Below are 20556 nucleotides of genomic sequence, written 5' to 3' on the forward strand. Positions count from 1 at the left end.
CTCTTCACGATTTTGGTTCTGCTCTTCCTCTGATTAGTGTTTACTCTGTTCCCCCCGTGTGTTCCTGTATCTAGTCTGCGTTTCTTAGTTTGTGTCCTTTCATGTGTAAGTTCCTGTTTTATTGTGAAGGTCTGCGTCTTATGTGAGTGTTTTCAGTTTGTCTCCCTGGTCTCGTCAGGTTAATCACTCCCAGCTGTGTTTCCCACCTGTGTGTAATCTCCCTGTGTTCTCTGAGTGTATTTAAGTTGTATTTTCTGTCTTAGTAATTGCTGGTTCGTCTGTGTTGTTTCCCCTCGGTCTCCCTGCGTCTCTCCGTATGTAATTCCCCGGACCTCCCTGCATCTTCGTTTCTGGTTTGTTTTGTTAGTTTTACCCAGTTTAGGTTTTCCTGTTTCACCTTCACCCACGCCATTGCTGTTTGTATTTTCTTTTGTTAAATAAATACTCATCTGCACCAGAGCTGCCGCATTTTGGGTCCTATCTCCAATTCCACACGTCTGCCAGCGCGGTCGTGACAGTCGGTGCTTAAAGAATGGAGAACACAAACTTTGTCCAAAAACCTCTCATGTTCAGCTGTTTTTTGTAAAAATATAACAATGTTAGCCTTTTCTGCAGCTATGGGGCATATATGGTATCACTCTTGGCTGGAAGCAGTGCTTAAACAATGGAAAAAACACAAACTTTGTCCTAAACCTCTCATGTTTAATTGTTTTCCACTTTTTCTTTGGTCATTTTAGCCTTTTTGGCCAGGGTGAAGGGAGTATCTGCCATCAAACAAGAAGACAGCCGCATGTAGCTACGATGATGTTTGCTAGTTCACCTTACATGCATTAATGTAATAACGTGGTTAGCCTACTCAACGTAAATTACACACGAACAACATTAAGCTACTCATGCAGAGAAGAACGGCTGCTGCTGCATCATCATCCTCATCATTTCTGCTACACTGGCAGGGCTAGGGGCCAGGACTCTCCTCTTCTGGTTCTTGGGGGATGTTGCTAAATCCGGGTCTCATAACAGGCAACCCACGCACAGTAGATGTGCACGGTGTGAGGTCTCGCAGCAAGCTATCAAATACGGCGCATTTCTGGGCTTTTAAAAAAAACGCTATGCGTCGCCAGGTGTTTCATCGGATTCGAGGTGTTACCTCCTTTGACAGTATCACAGCAGAGGAGGAGCCAGACATTTGAAACACCCGGGGCTTAGCCCTAAAGGGTAGTATGCATGTGGGATTTTTTTTTTTTTTTGAGGGGGGGGGGTGTAGAAATGACTGAAAGATTAATAGGCTCTGTTTTGAGTTTTGTTCAAAAAAGAATGACTTCATATAGGGAAATATATATATCACACATGCAGGACACCTTAAACTAGTTTTTTAATTGAGCAGCAAGACAGAACGAAGTCGGGGCTGTATCAAGACACAGGGACTAAACCCCAATTCAACCAGACCCAGAACTGATCCAGAATTAAAACAGGACTACAACAGTTCAAAAGCAGGATTACTGAGGACTTAACCAAGACATAACCACAATCAGAACTAGATGATAGTAGCACTAAAAATCATCATAGACCTGCACTACACTTATTTATTTAATTCTACCAAAGTACAATATTTAGATTGAGAAAAGTTTATATAATTATTTATCCTTGTTGTGCAAACAAGCCTGCAGAACTTAATAAATATAGAATTTGAAAAATAGCAAACCTAAAAAGAAACACTAGGTACGAGATACATGAGGACCTATGATACAGTGATACTTTTAGTAAGCAACCATTTGACTAACATGTGTGTCTCACCTGCTCTTGTTCATCTCTGTTCTGTCCTCATTCTCCATCTCAATCTCTGCTCCTCTCTCTCTCTCTTTGTGCTGACAATCATCAAATATACAGTTGAAACCAGATATTTACAAACTCTTCAGATCAAAACACAAACACTTTTTTAATTGTAACATCAAATCAGACTAAATGTTTATTTTTTTAGATTGATAAATATAAAAACATATTTGTTAACTTTAAGAGTAAAGAGAGAAACTGTCTGTGTTTTTTAATTGCAAATGGCACCAAATTGTATTCAAACTGAGCCACATTTATGGAGCTCCACGATTCTTTTCCTGGTGTTTTGGTTGACATCTCTTGATGTTCCCATGTCAAAGAAACAGGCTCTGTGTTTTGCCTTATATGCATCCACAGCTGTGCCACCAGTTTACTCACATGGACTCTACTAACCTATCAGAAGCTTCTTCAGCTCAGAATGGAATCGTCTGGAGTTTCTTACTAATTAACAATAAACTTAGTGTACATGTACTCCTAAATTTGATGAAAGTGATAAAAAATAGAAAGCTCTGTCTCTCTTTATTCTGACATTTAACTAATTCAAAATATATTTCAATATTTATCTAAAACAAAAGTTTACTCTAAATTGATGTTGTACAGTAAAAATGTTTTATGTTTTCTCCCTAAAGTGTAAATATCTGGTTACAAATGTGAATATCCTGCTGTGTACTGAAATCCCTCTTGTTTTGCATAGAAATATACTGAACAACATACAAAGCATAATATATAAAATAACATTTACCTGAGTTTTTTCTTTGAAAGAACCCTCTAATGTCCATTCTTATATTTCAGTACATAACTGAAACCGAATTAGTCGGGGAGGGTAAGAACTGAAAATATGAAATAAACACACGTAAGCTAAGACTCTCTAAAAAATAGCATTTGTTCGGCTTTTCATTTCGCCATTTGTTGATTCACTTGAAGAGCAAGTAAAATAATATTGGTCAAGTGATCAGTTTCATATCAATCTTTCGTGATGCACCGTCATATTTACATTATTTGTACGGTACGAATGATTTGCTTTGGTACCTGCTCAAACTTAAGCTCTCCTTAGTATGGCTGGCTCCGTCTCTCCAACAGCGCACTCACAGGCAGCAGCTCCCCCCGCCCCCTCGCTCAGTCGCTTAGTGCCTGAGCTTGGATCATACCAATATCAGGGGGGGATTCACGCACAGTCGTAAATTCCCACAGTGTGCACTATGTGCTTCGAATATTGTGTGTACTTTTTGTTTTATACAGTTGTCAGCCAGGCATCTAACTATGAAAAAATTACACTCCAAAATACCCCGGGCTTCTGACAAAACAACCCGGGCTTAAGCCCCATAAGCCACCCCCACGCTCCGCCCCTGTATCACAGTATCAGCTTAAAGCACTTGTTGCTGCTGAGTTTGCATCTTTTGCTGTGAAGTACAGCCAGACTTTGACAGCTTCGCCTTGGGCATTTTTAATCTGTAGCTCTGCTCTAACAGAACGCACGTACCTGGACCCGCCTACTATCCTCGGAAACGTAAAATGATTGGCTAGAATCTAAAATGTGTCACAGCTCAGGGGGAAAAAAGCACCGAATTGTGCTCTGCTTTTCGGTCTGGTTACTACCGTTTATGTCAGAACCGGTACCGGTACCCATCCCTACGTGGGAGTTGAACGGTATTTGATGATCTGCGTCAGTTGAAACCACCGAGGTTACGCTGCTCGTTAACTTTAGTGCAGAAGAACAGCACATTCAGATGTTTCTTATTTCATGACTTTTGCAGTTCTCCCTAATTAGAGAGACTGAGTTTTATAACCGAAAACAGATGAACTTCAGGAGTTTAACGAGTTTTTGAAATAAAGTGTCAGAACAAAGGTGAGCGGCAACATCGGCAACACAAACACAACAAACAGCAGAAGGCAAAGAAAAAGCAGAGACGCGATCTTTGTGTTGGAAATCAGTGATGTTTATTTGCCCTGGGCTATGAGATACAACCACAAAGACACTGTGCAAAGAAAGCAAAGATGAAGTCACACTTACGGAGAGTCGGCAAGCACATATTACACAAAAATGATATATCTGCATGTGCACGGTATACTGTCAAGAGTGCATGCTACAAATAACACATAAACAATAAAATGAGGGTTTAGAACTAATTCACAAGGAACACGAACACCTGAAACAAACCGACACGTCTCATTAATCTCATAATACTGTTTTCTTTGTAGTAATTCAGGCCGTCACAACCCGTCAGACTCGGTTTGTTACACTTATTTTTCAGATTTTTATGATTTCATTTTCTATTTTTTTGCAAAACGACTGTAACATGTATTCAGACGCTACATTTAGCGCTACGACAGAATCTGGTTTCATTCCCCGAAGTGAGATGTTTCCCCGTGAACCCGCTGTCTGACACGAGCTTTCTACGTAGAAAATAACTCCAACAAAACGAGAAAATTAATGCGACAACGCTGTGATACAGAAAATGTTAAAAACATCAGAGGAAGAACACATGAACCACGTGCACCTCCCTAATCATGTGCGATTATATTTGTCTTACTAGAAGCGGTTAAAAAAAGCGTCGGACATTTCTGGCTGTGTCAAGTTCATCTGTCAGCTACAGACGCACGTTTTTATCTGCCTGTACTTTCACAATCGTGTAATCGCGTTGCTGACCGTCTGCTAAGCCCCGCCCTCCTGTTACCGTTACTGCAACTGTAAAGCTTCGACATGAGGTGAACGCATAGACACACGAGTACAGCTCTGCTCCCGCCAGCTAATCTAAAAAGTTCTTAGTGGGTATTTAAAGAGCCTTTTTATTTTGTTTGGATATTTAAGTTACAGCAGGGACATGGCGTCTCTGTACAGGAGGCCTTGGTGATATCACAGTATTATAACATCCCAGGTATTTAGAAATGTCTACAGGATGATTTTAAATACCTTGAAAGAAACAAATGTTCCCTTTTAAAAACAAAAAGCTGATGCAGAGAGTCTATATCTCAATGTGCAGGCAGGCTCTACTCATGAACAAGGTGCTGAGCTCAGTGAGCTGTGAAAATCTGCAAATGCCGATCTTTAACTAAACGTGTGAACAGTTTGATGAAGGTGATGCAGGGACACAGCTGAGCACTTCAGAAGGTAAGAACGCCATTTGTATCTCTGCAAACTGATAACATGGCATCAGGTCTCCAGGGAGAATCAGAGGAAGCAGTTAGTCTTCTAATGTCCAAACAGTCTAAACATATCGTGAAATTTACACTACTCACTCAGTCTAACAGTCACAGTCACTCAGTGTGGCTGTAACTGCTGGGCTAACAGCAAAACTGCTCTGTAAGTTGCTGTTTAGTGGTTATGTGTTGGCTTTCCCTTACAGAGCCCACATGCAACCAAATCATGTTCTTCTAAAAGTACTTTCTTCTTCAAAGTACGGACAGATTGCTTGTTTGCAGCATGCAGTAGAGCATGTTCTGCCCTGCAGCCCCGGGAACCTAACAGTGAATCACTGTTGTAAACTGATGACGGGGCCAAACAGTAAGGGCAGTGACACGAGACTGTTCGGGGAACCCCTCACACCACACAGCTACAAAGACATCTATCAGCAGCTGCTCAGCATTTATCGACTGTTCAAACCAATGAAAACAATTCTGTTAGTTCCAAAGACTCAAAAAGCCCGCTCCTAAGGAGGTTCAAAGACATGCTGGACCAATGGTAACAGCACAACAGAGTACCTACAGACCAAAGGAAACACACGCTAATAATTGGCCCAGTGTTACAGTCTCTGTTTTCATATTTCCACAGTTTCTGTGGGAGGTGAAAGAAAGGAGGCAGCTGTAGCTAATGAAGAGCGAGATGTAGGAGAGCAGGAGGTGGAGGACAGCAGCCGACATGCTGCTTTGGGAGAGAGCAGGAGGAAGCTTTAAGGTGGGGCTGATGGAGCAGAAAGCAGAGAACAGGCCTTGTGTGAACTGTAACGTAATGACAGAACACAAAGAGATTTGATCGTGAGGGTCTGCGTGCCTCAGTGTCAGGCTCAGAGGCTGATTAATATGTACATTTGTTTTGTGATGACTAAAATGCCCTGTCTTAGTACTATGTGATCTATATAATGTCCTGTTACTGTAGGTAAATAAGTAATCAGGTGTGTGTGAATGTTTGATGAAGCGCACAGCTGTTCCTGATGTTGCAGCAGTATGCTGTGCTACTCAGCGAGCCGGCCGCTGCTGCAGGACTGAGACTGAGCTGACATATCACATTCAGAGAGCCCTCAGTCACTGATGGTAATAACAGGGAGGATGTGCACGTGAGGAAAGATAAAGAGGCTGAAGAGATAATTGAGTTCGAGGAAGTCCCAGATAAGAGACAAAAGTGCATCTCCACAGACTGATGTGCAGCCCGAGGGAGACGCTGGATTAAAGTACAGTTAGTGGCCAGAGTTTCAGAGCAGCTGGGAAACTCAGAAGTACCTCAACGTTCACACACTCGTCGCCTCTACCAGGCCAAAGTGGCTGTGGGCTGTCTGCACCACAATGAAATCAACATCTCTCCTTTTGCTACTCGTCAAGAAAAGTTTGCCTCAATGTGAGTCCTGCAGGAGTTCTCCTCCTTTAAGATGCAAGTCCTCCCTGGGGCAGGTGAAAGAACCCTAACCCACGTTGGTCCACGACAAACAGAGAAAGCCTTCATTGCCTGACACTTCTGCCCATTTCTAGACTAAACCATGAGATTTAACTGGATTGTTCTACGATGAACAGCAGAAGTGAACTTTGGGTTTCTCCACTGCATTCTTTACAGTTCTGAGAGAAAGTGTCGTAACTGTGGACTCATCTGTGACACACAGACTGTGGTCTACATGCTAACACAGACGTGAGCCCAGCTTTCAACAGTTTGAGGACTTGGACTGGACTGTGGACTTGTCCACATGAGCTACAACACGCGACACAGACTGTTCCAAACGCTGTCCAGCGAATGATTCAGTCTTCCACACGTGTCCACTCACCCCACAGAACAAGGTGACCTCAGCCTGGGCCAGTTAGCAGGTGTTAGCTTCTTTATGGAGCGCACACGCTGACAGCGTGTTTAATCTACACACTGAGGCAGATAACTATTAAATCTTTTACTTACTTTCATATTTATTTCGTACAAGCTTAAAAAAGCCTAGCTGTAATTGGACAGACGCTGCGCGTGGGAGGGGTTAAGCTAACAGTCAGTTTGTCTACATTTGGCACGGCACACGTTAAAAACAATAAATCCAAAACTTAAAAAACTGACTGCCATTTCTCCAAATTAGCTTTGATTTCACTGATTATACATATTTTTGTTTTACTTGACTTTTTAAAAATCAGGATACTGAAGGTTTTTTTTAAAGTGCAAGCAAGCGATTACAAACAAAGCAAAAGCGCAAATAGGATGACCAATGTGTGTTTTTCTTTTTTGTACATTTTGTGTTTTGTTAAAGCACGTAGTTAAAAAATATACTACAAAATTGTCTTAAAAAGAGAAATATAAGCTGATTGGTATTGCTGTATGTTATCGATTGTAAGTAATACATTTCTAAGCTGGTGGGAGATGAGAATACACCCTACAGACACACACAGAAGACACACGGAGCAAAGTTTAAGGAACATGAACCTGAACAACAGCAATGGAAGATATTGTCCTTTGTTTCTAAGTGCTGTAAACAATATCCTCGCGCCCTTGCTTCTCCTTTGTCACTCGTCATCACTTTTGCTCTTGTCTGATTGATCCTGCAGAGACAAAGAGAAGAAGAGTGTTAAGAACGAGGAAGAGGATGCAGCGAAGCAGCAACGAGAGGCAGAGCGGCCTGTCGCAACACAACAACGCTGAAATAAGAAAGCTCTCCGGAGGAAAAAGAGGTGGGACGGGCGGTCTTCACATCTTTTCCTGTTCTGAGGCTAACGAGGAGAGCAGTGAAGGAGTGAGGCGAGTCAGACAAGGCGGTCCTTTGAACAGACTCCGTCAGGGCAGAGCGTGCTCCCACCACGGCCGGCACACAGCTGATGAAATCGCTGCATTCATATTCACGGAGTAACGTGAAGGCTCCGAGCTCAGCCAACATAAGACACTTAAACACTCAGCATCATAAATACAAACACTGATGCAACACCTGGACAAAGGTAAGCTGCTCACTTACGCTGAAGTCAAGTCAAGTCAAGTCAAGTCAACTTTATTTGTCAATTCTGCCACATGTACAGGACATACACAGAATAGAAACTGCGTTACTCTCAAACCCTAGTGATTAGAAAAATGCAAATAAAATAATTAAAAAGTAAAAATTTAAATAAATACAATACAATTTTACGTATAACAAAAAAAAGCTATGCAATATACAATATACACTAATACACTAAGACGGTCCTTCTCAAATAGTGCCCCCGCCGGGGAACACGGACCGGCATACAGTGTAATTGCACATCCGCTACAGTAGGTGGCAGCGTTCTTAGGATCTGTACTTTACTTGAGCAGTTAATGTTGCAGATATATTTAAATGTATTTATGGATTTTGTTTAATTTTATTTTTCAGAATCAAATGGTTCAAAAAATGTTTATAGTTTGAAGAAGGATGTTTTTATATTTCAGGCAAATCGATGCACTTTGTCTGTAGTAGTTTAGAGAGTCGCAGTACTAGTACATGTACTTAAATCCTTTCTGTTACAGACTAAACAACATTGTTAGTCTTTGTTTTAAGTTGATCTATATTTCTTTCTTTTATGCTTTCTTTAATGTTAATAAGGATACAATGTTATGCAGAAATGTACTTATAATAACAATTTTATAGACAAATGATACTATTTATAGTGACAGGGGAGAGTGGGCGGGGCGTGAAATGTTTTCTTCTTCCTCAGGGGGGCGTAACAGAAAATGATTGCCGGTTCGAGCCCCGGCTCGGACAGTCTCGGTCGTTGTGTCCTTGGGCAAGACACTTTACCCTACTTGCCTACTGGTGATGGCCAGAGGGGCCGATGGCCAGAGGGGCCGATGGCGCGATATGGCAGCCTCGCCTCTGTCAGTCTGCCCCAGGGCAGCTGTGGCTACAACTGTAGCTGCCTCCCCCAGTGTGTGAATGTGAGAGTGAATGAATAGTGGCATTGTACAGCGCTTTGAGGGCCCTGAAAAGCGCTATATAAATGCAATCCATTATTATTTCATTATTTATGGAAAAAGATAGATGAAAATAAAAAAAAACTTCTGACCAGGGTAAGTCAATCAGGTTTAGCTGGCAGCAGTGAGGTGCCAGGGCCACCCCTCGGCCTCCCAGTAGATGCACCCATGGTATAAAAGTTGACCTCTGACCTTGAAGTCAAGGTCACTGGGATTCAAACTCATTCAAGATTTTTAGTACGTTCACCTACGGTATCAACTGAAAGTCCTACATCACCTCGTTCTCACAGTATCGCACAATAAATGGAGAATATAAACGTGTGGTTTCTACATGCACCTGTTACACTCTGCTTCACAAACATGCTCCGTAAACCATGTTTAAGAAATATTTAGGACTCATTTACATCCTTCTGAGGGTCCTTTGGGTCTTTAGATGTGCGATTTGGCTTTTAAATGAGCGGCAAACGCCACATCAACACAGATAAAAGACGTGATAGCTGACGAGGAATTAAAGGGTGCTTCACGGAGCTTTGTGACTGTCGGTATATGAGACCAAAGCCAGGGGAAGCTCACTCTATAAGAGTAAACAGTGAATTTGGAAGATGGTCTTCAAAGACTTTGAGTGTGATTGCATCAGACGATTTACAAAGAAGTTAAAATCTTCAAAATCTCATCCCACGAGATCAATGAAACTTTGAAGCTTTTCCCTGTGTGAGTGGCTGAAGCTGCCTGTATGTGCTACGTCTTATTCCTGCTGCTGTACCGAGCTAACACCGAGCTAACTTCAGGAGAAACTTCTATAGTTTGTAACCACAGAACAGCGTTTATGTGGCCTCATCGTGGTTTTATTCCCGCATAGAACAGACAAAGGAGCAGAAAGAAAGGAGAGAGGGGAGGATACAAGGTGTATTTGATAGTGGGCACAGACGTGGTGCCTGCACAGCTTTAACTTCACATTACTGAGTGAAGCGGAGGCTGAACAGCAGAAGGCGGATAATACCGGGAAATATAGCGAACTGAACGTCATTATCTACATAAGCATTTGGTTTCACATAAGTACACTACAAGTTTTTATCCTTTTATTCTACAGAAGATTTAATGCCAGCCAACAGCTGCTGATGGACCTGAACCACCTGTGTCGGCAACATAAGTACAATTATTTTACAACCTACATTATCATCCTGGTCCTCGTCGCTGTCGTCGTCGCTGACCACCGGCTTGGCCTTCCCTCGGCTCTGCCTCTTCTTGCCTTTGTCGTGGCCGCGTGCCTCCCTGCTCAGCTTGATCTTTACCCGCACTGACTTGGCTGAAACACGGGAGAAACGTGAACAGTCTTGCACCGCTTCCCTTCAGCATGTTTGAGAATAAAAGCTACGACATCCTGTTTAACCAAACATATTAGAAACGAAACTATTTGTTGAACGTTTAGCTGACATGGTAGATTTTTATGCTGGAGGCCGTTTCTAATGCAGGGCTGTCAGGGATTTGTGTTGATACTCAATCTCTCAGGTGTCATTACTGCACATCAGCTGTAGTTCGTGGTTTTAAATGCTTTTTAACATTTCACAATAAATGTCCTCCCTTAATAATGACTCACTCCTATGTCTAAAACATCACTTTCGTCTGTCAGCAGGAGTGCACGGGGCTCCCGCTGCGATGAATATAAAACCCGAGCAGCGTTCGCCGGGTTTGCACTGAGAAGAATTTCAATGAGACAACCAAAGGTCTCTGGTGTGTGTGTGTTGGTACGCGTAGCCACAAAGTGCGTCTCACCCTCGGCCTCTGAGTCATCGTCGTCGTCCTCCTCCTCCTCCTCACTGTCGTCATCGCTGTCATCGTCCTTGGCGATCTTCTGTCTGGCGCTCTTGAAAACAGACTGAAGAACGATGGAGTCCTCGTATATCTGCGGGGGGGTGTACAGTTCATTTTAGGCTAGCTCAGTGCTAATAACTATAACACCATGTGTTTGCAAACGAGCTCGAGTCCGACAGAACAGGAGCCGATCAAAGCAACGCCGAGCTCCGTCTAGCCAAGATTCTCAGGGGAAAGCCCGTCACCGACCAAACAGCTGGCCCCGCCTACACACAATCATTCTAACCATATATAAATATATAAAGCTATTCTAGAGAAGTCCCGGAGTACCAACAAAGCCCCGGAGATGAGCAGGAAAATGAAGAGAGTTCCACAGCAGGGTTTCTGACCTGGGATCCCTCCAAGTTGAAGGTCTGTGCGTTTTGACAGAGCAGCATCACGTCCTTCTCCAGGTCCCCCACGTTCCTGTATTTATGGTTTCTCACACGTTCCTGTTGAAAGACAAAAACAGAACAGCGGCACTGAGCGACGCCTACATCCACACAGGTCGCACAACCTTAAACTACATCGACATCAAGCTTCACCGTCTGCCCTTCCTTTCAAATCCATCATGACACGAAGCTCCACGGACGGTGAATTTACCGGACTATTCGAGCAACAGAGAAAAGAGCTGATTGTTAAATACCAAAAACTGTTGGAACTAAATTAAAACTAATAGATTACCACAAACAGAAACTTCTTTGATCTTTTAAATACATTTAAGGAGTTTCTCATCTTACTGAGTATTCTCTTCTATTAAAGGACCTGGAGTTATAATTTTCAGCCCTTTCTTTCCCGCTAACCCGTCCCTCCTTTGCACAAATGAATGGATCATCTTAGATCACAAACCTTGATTTTTTTGAAGTCCACGGGTTTTCGGATCAGTTCGTAATATTCTGGGAGTTCCTTCCTGGATGGAAGCTGGACAAACACTTCACTGAGTTGCCTTCCAGAGCTGGAAAAACAAAAACAGCAGTTTGTATGCCGTCAAACTCTACTGCACACTAACACTGCCGGTGCTTTCTATCACAGACCAACAGTCATCACAGCGCTGCAACAAAGAGCGAGCGCAGGAAGCCTCGTGGGACGGATGCTGCGGTCAGACTGCTGTAGTGTTTCTAATAAAACGAGACCAACTGGGTGTAAATGTTACTTTAGGTCTCATTTAAGGACACCATTAATATTTTAAGATCCACATCACTGTGGGAGTTATTGCTTTCTGCTTTCAGGCCCCTCTCCTCTGCAGCAGCTCCCAGCTTGGACACTTTAAACGTTGATAAAGCACAAAGTTAAACCTGGATCAGGTGACCCTCAGTTACACTGACACAGGTTCAGACTGCCGGGGGACATTTCTTCACGCCTCTCCTCTTTTAAACATGCATGTTTATTTTCCCCTCAGCATTTGTCATTTCTCTCACATAGTGTGTTTTGTTTTTATCTCTCTATGGCCGGGTGGGGAGGCCTCGAGGGCCGGTGTCCTGCAGGTTTTACATCTCACCCTGGGTCAACACACCTGAATCACACGATTAGTTCGTTACCAGGCCTCTGGAGAGCTTAAAGACATTTAAATCAGCTGTGTTGGATCAGGGACACATCTAAAACCTGCAGACACCGGCCCTCGAGGCCTGGAGTTGCCCACCCCTGATCTATTGTCTCCTTCTTGACCCTACAACTGGTCACGGCAGATGGCTGTCCATACCTGAGCCACCTGGAGGTTTTTGCTTCCCACTATCGCCAAGTGCTGCTCACATTAAATCATCTAATTGTATCGATGTCTCTCTTGCACTGTGGGGTCTTTTTACTTTTAGCTGAGGGCCCAGCACATGGAGAAGTGAGATATAACATTTTGTCAGACTGAACAGCAAACTTAGAAAAAGGAGAACTAATAATGACTTTAACGAAGGGAGAAGTTAATTACTGTGATTTACGCTGATCACAATCATCAGCATCAGTGTCTGCAGACATCGGTCTCTGTGGGAGCGTCACTCCTGTCAGAGAGGTTCATATTCTACTACACATGATTGATAAAGTGACTACTGCAAAAAGAATTACCAAAGACTTTTATTCTCCTGAACACAGAAACATTACTTCCCATCAGAGAGGTTTTGGCTTTCCCCCAAAGCAAAACCACCAGAGCTGGAACAAAATTCATTTTAAAGCAGTTAGATTAGAAGTCGGGCTTCAGATGCTAAAATATTACTTTATCAAATGGCCAGAAATAACAAGTGTTTGGGTGAGTTTAAAGTTAGCAAAGCAAAGAACAGTTAGAAGGATCTCAGAGTGCCAAGAGTCAGAAAGAAGTGAAGTTGGAGATCAGGAGGAAAAACGAAGCAAGCGCAGAGCTGTGACAGGTTAGCTCCTGAAACCATCTGACGTGCGAGCTGTTTTCACAGATACCCCGAGTACAGAGGCCCTCTCTGAACACAGAAAGTAAAATGCCAGCAGTAATCAAACTTCACTCAAAGTATTCGGTAGTATTTTACACCCTGAAATACCCACTTATTTTCCTGCTAGATGATATTTAAGGCAATAATTATGAACTAGATCTGTTGAGTCTTCTGAAGCGATATCCAACACACAGCTGCAGCAGTGAGCCTGCGGTAACGGTGTGCACGAAGACCGACGGCGGCGTCTTTACCTGCAGTTTCTCCAGAGTTTGTGAAAATAGAAAAGAGAGATAAGGAGGATGAGGAGAACCCAGCTTGCTCCTGTCACTAAGATCAACTCATCTGCATTTGTAAGAAAGCACACACGCCATTTTTCTCTCAAATGTCCGATATCATCTGTTAGATTCTGCCAGCACTGACTTCCCTTCTTTTTGTGTACAGAGACTTGGCAGAAACACTAACATTTCAACATGTGGGATTATTTTTAAGGATCTCCTTGTGGCTTCATCAATCATTTTATACCAGGCCAGCTCTTAATCAGAAAGAAAAATACTGAAATCTCAAATCTGCAGTCATTAATTTAGGAGTTCAAGGGGAAGAAATACAAGCAACTAAGAGATGATGTTCCACAGCATCAATCATCGGACAGCGTTTCCACTGATCTCGCTCAGCTGCCTTTGATGTATGACGCCTATCAAGCCCAGCAACAAAGACTTTAGGAAACACACTCAACTGCTGACTCCCATCAAAGAGCTGGGGTTGGAGTGGAAATGTGACGGTGGAGCTTCTTGATGGAAAAACTATTGATTTAGAAACCAATTGTTCTGTGCGTGACACATCATACTTGGAAACCACAGGTGTTGCCAAACAAGCCGTAACCTGTTTCCTGGATGCTGCTGTTGCCTCCACTGAGGAGATAAGCATTTATTACATTCCAGCAACAGCTTGAACTCCGCCCGCATTTGCTTTAAGCAATGCGGAGTCACACTTTGTTTTATTAGGAAACATCACTGTAACCCAGGGATCCAAAGTCCTGCACTGGAAATTTCAAATTCTGCCCCGGTCAAGTGTGGAGAGAGCAGCGCCAGAGTCGTGATTGAGATGCTCTGGGAAGAACAACCATCAACAGGGAGAGGAAAGAATTCGACTTCTGGAACGGCAGGTAGCAGTTTCCTGGAAAAGCTTCAGCCGAGCAGTGAGCCAGTGCACTTCAGAGCAACGTGAACACAAATGCATATGTTCTGTCATGCATGGGTGGATGTCACAGGGAGATGCATGCTCGTGACTCTGCATGTGGGCAAAAGAGAAAGTATCCAGACACAACAAATCAGACGCACACTTATTTTCTTTGGCTTGTTGGGAAGAACCAATGCGAGGTTCCCGTTTCTCAGACATTACCTCACGTCTGCTCATTTTCACCGTGCCGACCAGCGAGAAGGCTGTACTTTCCAGTGGATAGTCACGCCACTATTTGCTACACTCTCACAAACGGGGCCACCTTTTTGCATGCAAACGTAAATTTTACTGTAACCACGACAAGTTAACCTTCTCAGGTCAGTTCATGTACTGAGGGTGACGCTCCTCAAGCACCGAGCTCCTCGTTAGCTAGATTTTTAACACATGCTGAATCAGCTCTTCCTCCGGTTGGTTTCCCCACCGTCCCTGCTGCCTTTATGAGGGACTTGGTTTGGATATCGATGACCACGGGATGATCTATTGGCCAATCTATCGATTTAAGTTTGACAGCAGCAGCTCGCTCGCTTGCAAACAAAAGACAACAACAAAAACAAAACCTTAATATGTGTTGATAAAAGAACTTAAAGGAACACTTTCCTCTGCTACAAATCAGGTGTTAGTCCCAGTCACCCCAAGACTGGAGGGTCCTCCTCCTATATTTGCTATGTAAGTAATTTTATTCCTTCCTCGGAGTCTCCACAGGATAAGCCCACTGCTCCACTCCTATAAGCATTTGTACCTTTCAGACAGCCAAATGTAATCTGGCACGCATTCTTGTGTTTCTTTGCAGCTCCGGAGCTAAATGAATTATGCTGCACAGCTCTGAAGAAATAAATATATGCATAAGAAGGTTGTCTAGTGTTTCAGAAGGCCCGCTCTGAATGGAGAGAGTACAACTGTAATTAAAGTTTTAACAGCTTTAATGCTGCTGGTGTGAAATGAAAAATAAGGCAGTGCTTTATTTAAAGTCCTCTCATTTGGTAAGAACCTATTTGGACCTTCCTCTATAACCACAGGGCTTTTAGCTAATGTTCTACTCAACTTTATAACGTGTTTCCATAAGTTATATGCTATGGAAATAACACTGAACACGGAGTTACTAGAGTGTCTAATCAGATCAGCTATTATATACATCATCCAGCCAATTATTAGACTCGTTTCATTCATCCCAAAAGGCCTGTTTGATGTGAATCACCTGTTTGATGCTATTTTTCCTGAATGGTTGTACAATGGAAAGATGAATTGCTGGTATATTAACTGTATGATACGTTATCTCAAACATGCAGCAAGTCTCTGGATGATCTCACCCGTCTCTGTAGTTGATCACTGTATCAATGATGGCGTTCATTTGCTTGGTGAGTTTGGGCGGGTTGGGGGACAGCTTCTCTGCTGGCGGTCGTCCACGTCTCTTCTTGGCCTTCGCGCCTCCGTCCTCTCTGCCGGAGTCCTTGTCCTGACGTCTTTTGCGTTTGCGCTTTTTCAGCCGGATCTCCTCCTCCATCTCCTCCAGGTTTCCATCTTCAATCGCCTAAAACGTGAAAAGAGCCACAGCGGAGCTGAGGTCAAACCTACAGCAAGGATCTCAACAATCAAAAACAATTCTCGTTGCAAAGATTCAGAGATTATCAGTGGTGCATGCTGTTACACTGTAGGACCAACAGTGTTTTCACATTGGGCAGGATGCACTGTGCTCTGAAACCCAGTATCATTAATGACTGTTTAATGATGATCTGTTGTGACCTGAAAAATGTCCGTTTTCCGAGACAACAGGAAGGAAAGCCACACAACTTGTTGTAGGTCGATGAAAAGTGTCAAAATGTTTGATTTGTTAAGTTTCCTCGGAGCAATCTAGGAGAAAAGCTCTTGATGTATTAAAGCACAGAGGTACAGAAAACCACGGCGAGAGGTTTTTGAAGGCCTGAGCTATGTAATCATTTTGGAGCAACATATGCTGCCAGACTGCAGAAACCTTTTTCAGGAAGACCCTGCTTATTTAAGCAAAACCATGCCAAACTGCATCCTTTGTGTCGCACCCCGCTATTCAATACCCATCAGCTGTTGGACCCTTTAATCATACAGCTTCATGTGTAAAATATTTACATACCCAGTGTGTCTTTTGTCCTGCCTCCCTCCCCTCATCCTTCAGCCTGGTTCACTTGGAAGCTTCTTCCTGTTGAAAGGAAGTTCTTCCTTCCCACTGTTGCCAAGTGCTCATAGAGGGCCGTGTGATTTGTTACTCTAGGTTCTTAACCTCACAACATAAAGTGCAGAGAGGCGATTGTTCTTTTGATTCACTGCAATCAATTCAACTGAATTTATATAAAATACAACTGAACTGAATAAAAGGTTTAGCCAAAGACTGCCTTTGGAAACAGGCCTGTTAATGTACACAACGTTCATATTTTGAAATCCACTCAGTACTTGTTGATATTTTATATGACTCAAACCATTTGAGTTGGGGGATGCTTTGCTCCCTGACAAACGATTTCTATGATCATCACACCTCTAGCTTTGTTATATTGCTTAAAGGTTTAAGTCGTTTTCTTTTAATTAACGTTCGTCTGAAACTCAGTTGACAGTGTTTCAATATATTCTCACCTTGGCCTGAAACTTTCTTCTTTCTATTTTCGTTCTCCCACAGAACTGAGCTAAAGTCAATAAAACGGATCTGAGTTTGTCTCTCCAGGGAACATGTCACACTTTATTTGCTGAGTGTGAATCGGTGCCTTTAGCATCAAATCAAGCAAAACTACAGCATGCAGCCATAATGAGACTTAGGTTAAACTGTTACTTGCATATATATATATATATTAGGGGTGCAACGATATTCGTATCGATATTGAACCGTTCGATACAGTGCTTTCGGTTCGGTACGCATATGTATCGAACAATACAACATTTGTAATTTATTTTATCAATTTTCCTTCTGACGATGCTGTCTGTGTTGAGCGCTCAGTGAATCTGTGTTCGACTACTCCGCCTAGGCTGCACTGTCCAGCGCAGATCCACTGAGCGCTCAACACAGACAGCATAGTCAGAAGGAAGAGCGCAGGGCAAGCTAGCGAGACAGAAGTTAAGCTCTCCTTGCAACATGCAAATTGAACCTCATTCAGATCTGGCGTTTGGAATTATTTTGGTTTTCATGTGACGTATGACCCTGAAGGTAAGCGAGTCATGGACTAAAGTAAAACAGTATGTTGGATGTGCCATGCAATGCTCAATTACATTGGTGTGAACTAGTGTGCTAGCGCAGTTAGCTCGTTAACGTGTTGGCCGTCTAGCCCCACGCACGGAGCGATCGGCGGTAGCTCGTTAACGGAGATTTGCCGTGTTGTGGCGTTAAGGTCATTTCAACGAGATTAACCTGAAAGCACTAGTGGGAACACAACGAATATGACTGCACATTTACGCCGACATCATCCTAGTGCAAAGACAAAAACAACAAGCATGCTACTAACTTTAGCCGAGTCATTTAGACAGCTGTTAGCACATGATTCTCCTTATGCTGCTGAGAATATAGCCCAGAAGAAGCGGATAGTATAGCTTTTATTTTGGAAAGAGACATTTCTCTGTAATAAACTCTCTTTTCCAAAGATGAGTGATTCCTCAATCAGATACAGGGCTTGCAATATTGCTAGCCCGACGTCCCGGAGCTAGCGATTTTTTCAGTCGGGCTACCAAAATCTATCTCTTCCCTGCCCGTCGGGCTATTGTACGAAAAATATATGTCAATGCTTTTGCATTCTTTCAGAAATGTAGCTGGGTAATTATGTCATTGGCATCGGTGAGCCACTGTCAATATGTGACATATTGAAATCGCGTTTGAATTTGCGCTTGTTTTTTTTGCTTTCACTTTGCAATCGTGCGAACTGTGTATAGAGAGCGACAGCACTGATCTGTGAGTGATGATAATTTGTGCACCAATTCCTCTGACATCGTCTTATTAATCGTTAGCTTACTATGCAAACATGACAAGTGAAATCTCCCGCAGCTTAAACATGTGAGAGGTTGATCGCGCAGAGAATCGCTGAGCTTATGTGAGTGAGTGTGTAAAAGCATTTCAGTTCTGCTGAGCCAAATAAGACAGGTCAGGGTGAAGAAGTGACAGCCAAAGAAAAGCTTACCACAAAATGGAGAAGTTATGACAAATCAGACTATGAGGCAAAAAGAAAGTGCAGCTTTATGGTTTCATGGACAAAATAATTTCTGTGGCTGCAATATGACGAGCTAAAAAACCAGGGCTGCACATAAGTGGTCCGCAGGTGCGCATTCGCTGTCAAAATAAAAAACACGCACAAGGGTTAGGGTTAAATTTAAAAACTGTACTTTTGAGTTAAAATATATATTTATAATTTTAATAAATGACAAATTAAAAATGCATGAACATTTTTTTGTATCGAAAAAATATCGAACCGTGACACCAAAGTATCGAACCGAACCGTGAATTTTGTGTATCGTTGCACCCCTAATATATATATATATATATATATATATATATATATATATATATATATATATATATATATATATATGTGTATATATATATATATATATATGTATATATACACATATACATATATATATATATATATATATGTATATGTGTATATATACATATATACATATATATATATATATATATATATATACATATATATATATATATATATATATATGTATATATATATATATTATTAAAGAGTACTGTCATTAGTGAGGCACTTTTAACTTACCTGTCTGCTTTACAGTATTTCTAAAAATGCTGGCAGTGGCCAGTGCGACTCCTCAGCCTTCTTGTCGACACATCTATGGTATTAATTTGAAATTCTAAGTCACAACCTTGAGGCCGAGGTTACTGAGACTTCAAACTCCTACATCATTTTGTTCTCGAGTTATCGCATTCACAACATTTTCAGAAAACGTGACCTGCGGCGCGGGGTGAATCACATTTATCACCTATGATCGTATAATTAACTGCTGAGGTTCCAGGTGAAGCAGCAGGAAAAAAACACAAAACCCTCTAACTTGGCTGCAGCGTGGAGACTGAGGCTGACATGATAACGAAACACGTTTTTACCCGCAGCCACTGTTTTTCAGTCAGCGTGTCGCTGTAGTCCACGTCCCGACGGCAGCGAGACCCTCGACCAAACATCTTCTCCTCCTCCTCTTCGTAGGTGAGCCGCTCCACTTCGGCGTCGTCTTTGATGATCCAAGAAGGCAGCTCGTCCTCCTCCATTAGGCGAGGCTTACGCTTTGGGTTCCTAGCATCCTCCCTGCGCCGGTCCATGTCCATGCGCTTAGACGGCAAGAACAGGAAACACACATCAGGTTAGAGTGAAACACACAACTCTGAATGCTTTAGGCTTACTGCACCAGTGGTGGCAACTTCAGTAACCCGAGCGACAGAATACGAGTTGAGTTTCTACTTAAACATATCGTGTATCGCGATACAGATAACAAATATCGCGATATTAGATTGTCTTCATGTCGCCCAGCCCTCGACTGAATGAGAGGCTAATATGGAAAAAACAGCCTTAGTCCTTATTCATAGCTTCACTGCAGCATTTTGGATCAGCTGGAGGCTTTTAGGGAGTTTTTAGAGCTGCCAGGAAGTAATGTTGTGTTATGAGAGTTTGCAGAAGTCAGGAGAAGAAGGTATTTTTACATTTCACTTAGATTACAGTCACCAAAACAGAGCAGCTTTCTTGTGCAGATTAAACTGTGGAATCTATCTGAAGGTCTTTGTCTTGGTGCCCGCTGTAATAACAAGTTTTACAAACAGATGGCTGCTCAGTGGCTCGACTTGCTTCTAAGGAAGAGTTAAGAGACCAATGAAAATCGCAGGAGGCCGAGCTTATGTGGTGAGAATCTAAAAAAAAAGAAGAAACATTAGAAATGTGATCTTAGTGATACGCTGAGCCAACACAGAGGACCATGATGAGTAGCAAAGAGTGAAACTGCTATGGGGTGTCCTCTGAATCACTCCAGATTCACACTCCCCGCATCAACTGGTCTTAAATTAATTTATCGTGCAAAAGGCAGCATCTGGCAGGGGACGGGCCTCAGTACAGGTGACATTTAACCACACAAACAGCCTTGACATGAACCTATAATCAATTTGTCTTACAGATGTGAAAGAACCAGCTTCTCTATTTTGGGTGA

The 20556-nt window shown here is 42.6% G+C and overlaps 1 protein-coding gene across 1 annotated transcript in view; it reads right to left on the reverse strand.

The window, feature by feature from the left end:
* Positions 1–3756: 3756 nt before the first annotated feature.
* smarca2 (SWI/SNF related BAF chromatin remodeling complex subunit ATPase 2) overlaps positions 3757–20556 on the reverse strand; it is a 58400-nt gene continuing 41600 nt past the window's right edge. Inside the window, exons 28-34 of the mRNA XM_080895215.1 lie at positions 19472–19690; positions 15702–15922; positions 11621–11726; positions 11122–11223; positions 10694–10823; positions 10093–10226; positions 3757–7545 (exon numbers count right to left, since the gene is read on the reverse strand). Coding sequence (XP_080751341.1) covers positions 7510–7545; positions 10093–10226; positions 10694–10823; positions 11122–11223; positions 11621–11726; positions 15702–15922; positions 19472–19690 — 948 coding nt within the window. The 3' untranslated portion in view covers positions 3757–7509. The remainder of the gene's footprint in view (positions 7546–10092; positions 10227–10693; positions 10824–11121; positions 11224–11620; positions 11727–15701; positions 15923–19471; positions 19691–20556) is intronic.

Source organism: Rhamphochromis sp. 'chilingali' (genome assembly GCF_963969265.1).
Source record: "Rhamphochromis sp. 'chilingali' genome assembly, chromosome: 10".
Classification (NCBI taxonomy): Eukaryota; Metazoa; Chordata; class Actinopteri; order Cichliformes; family Cichlidae; genus Rhamphochromis; species Rhamphochromis sp. 'chilingali'.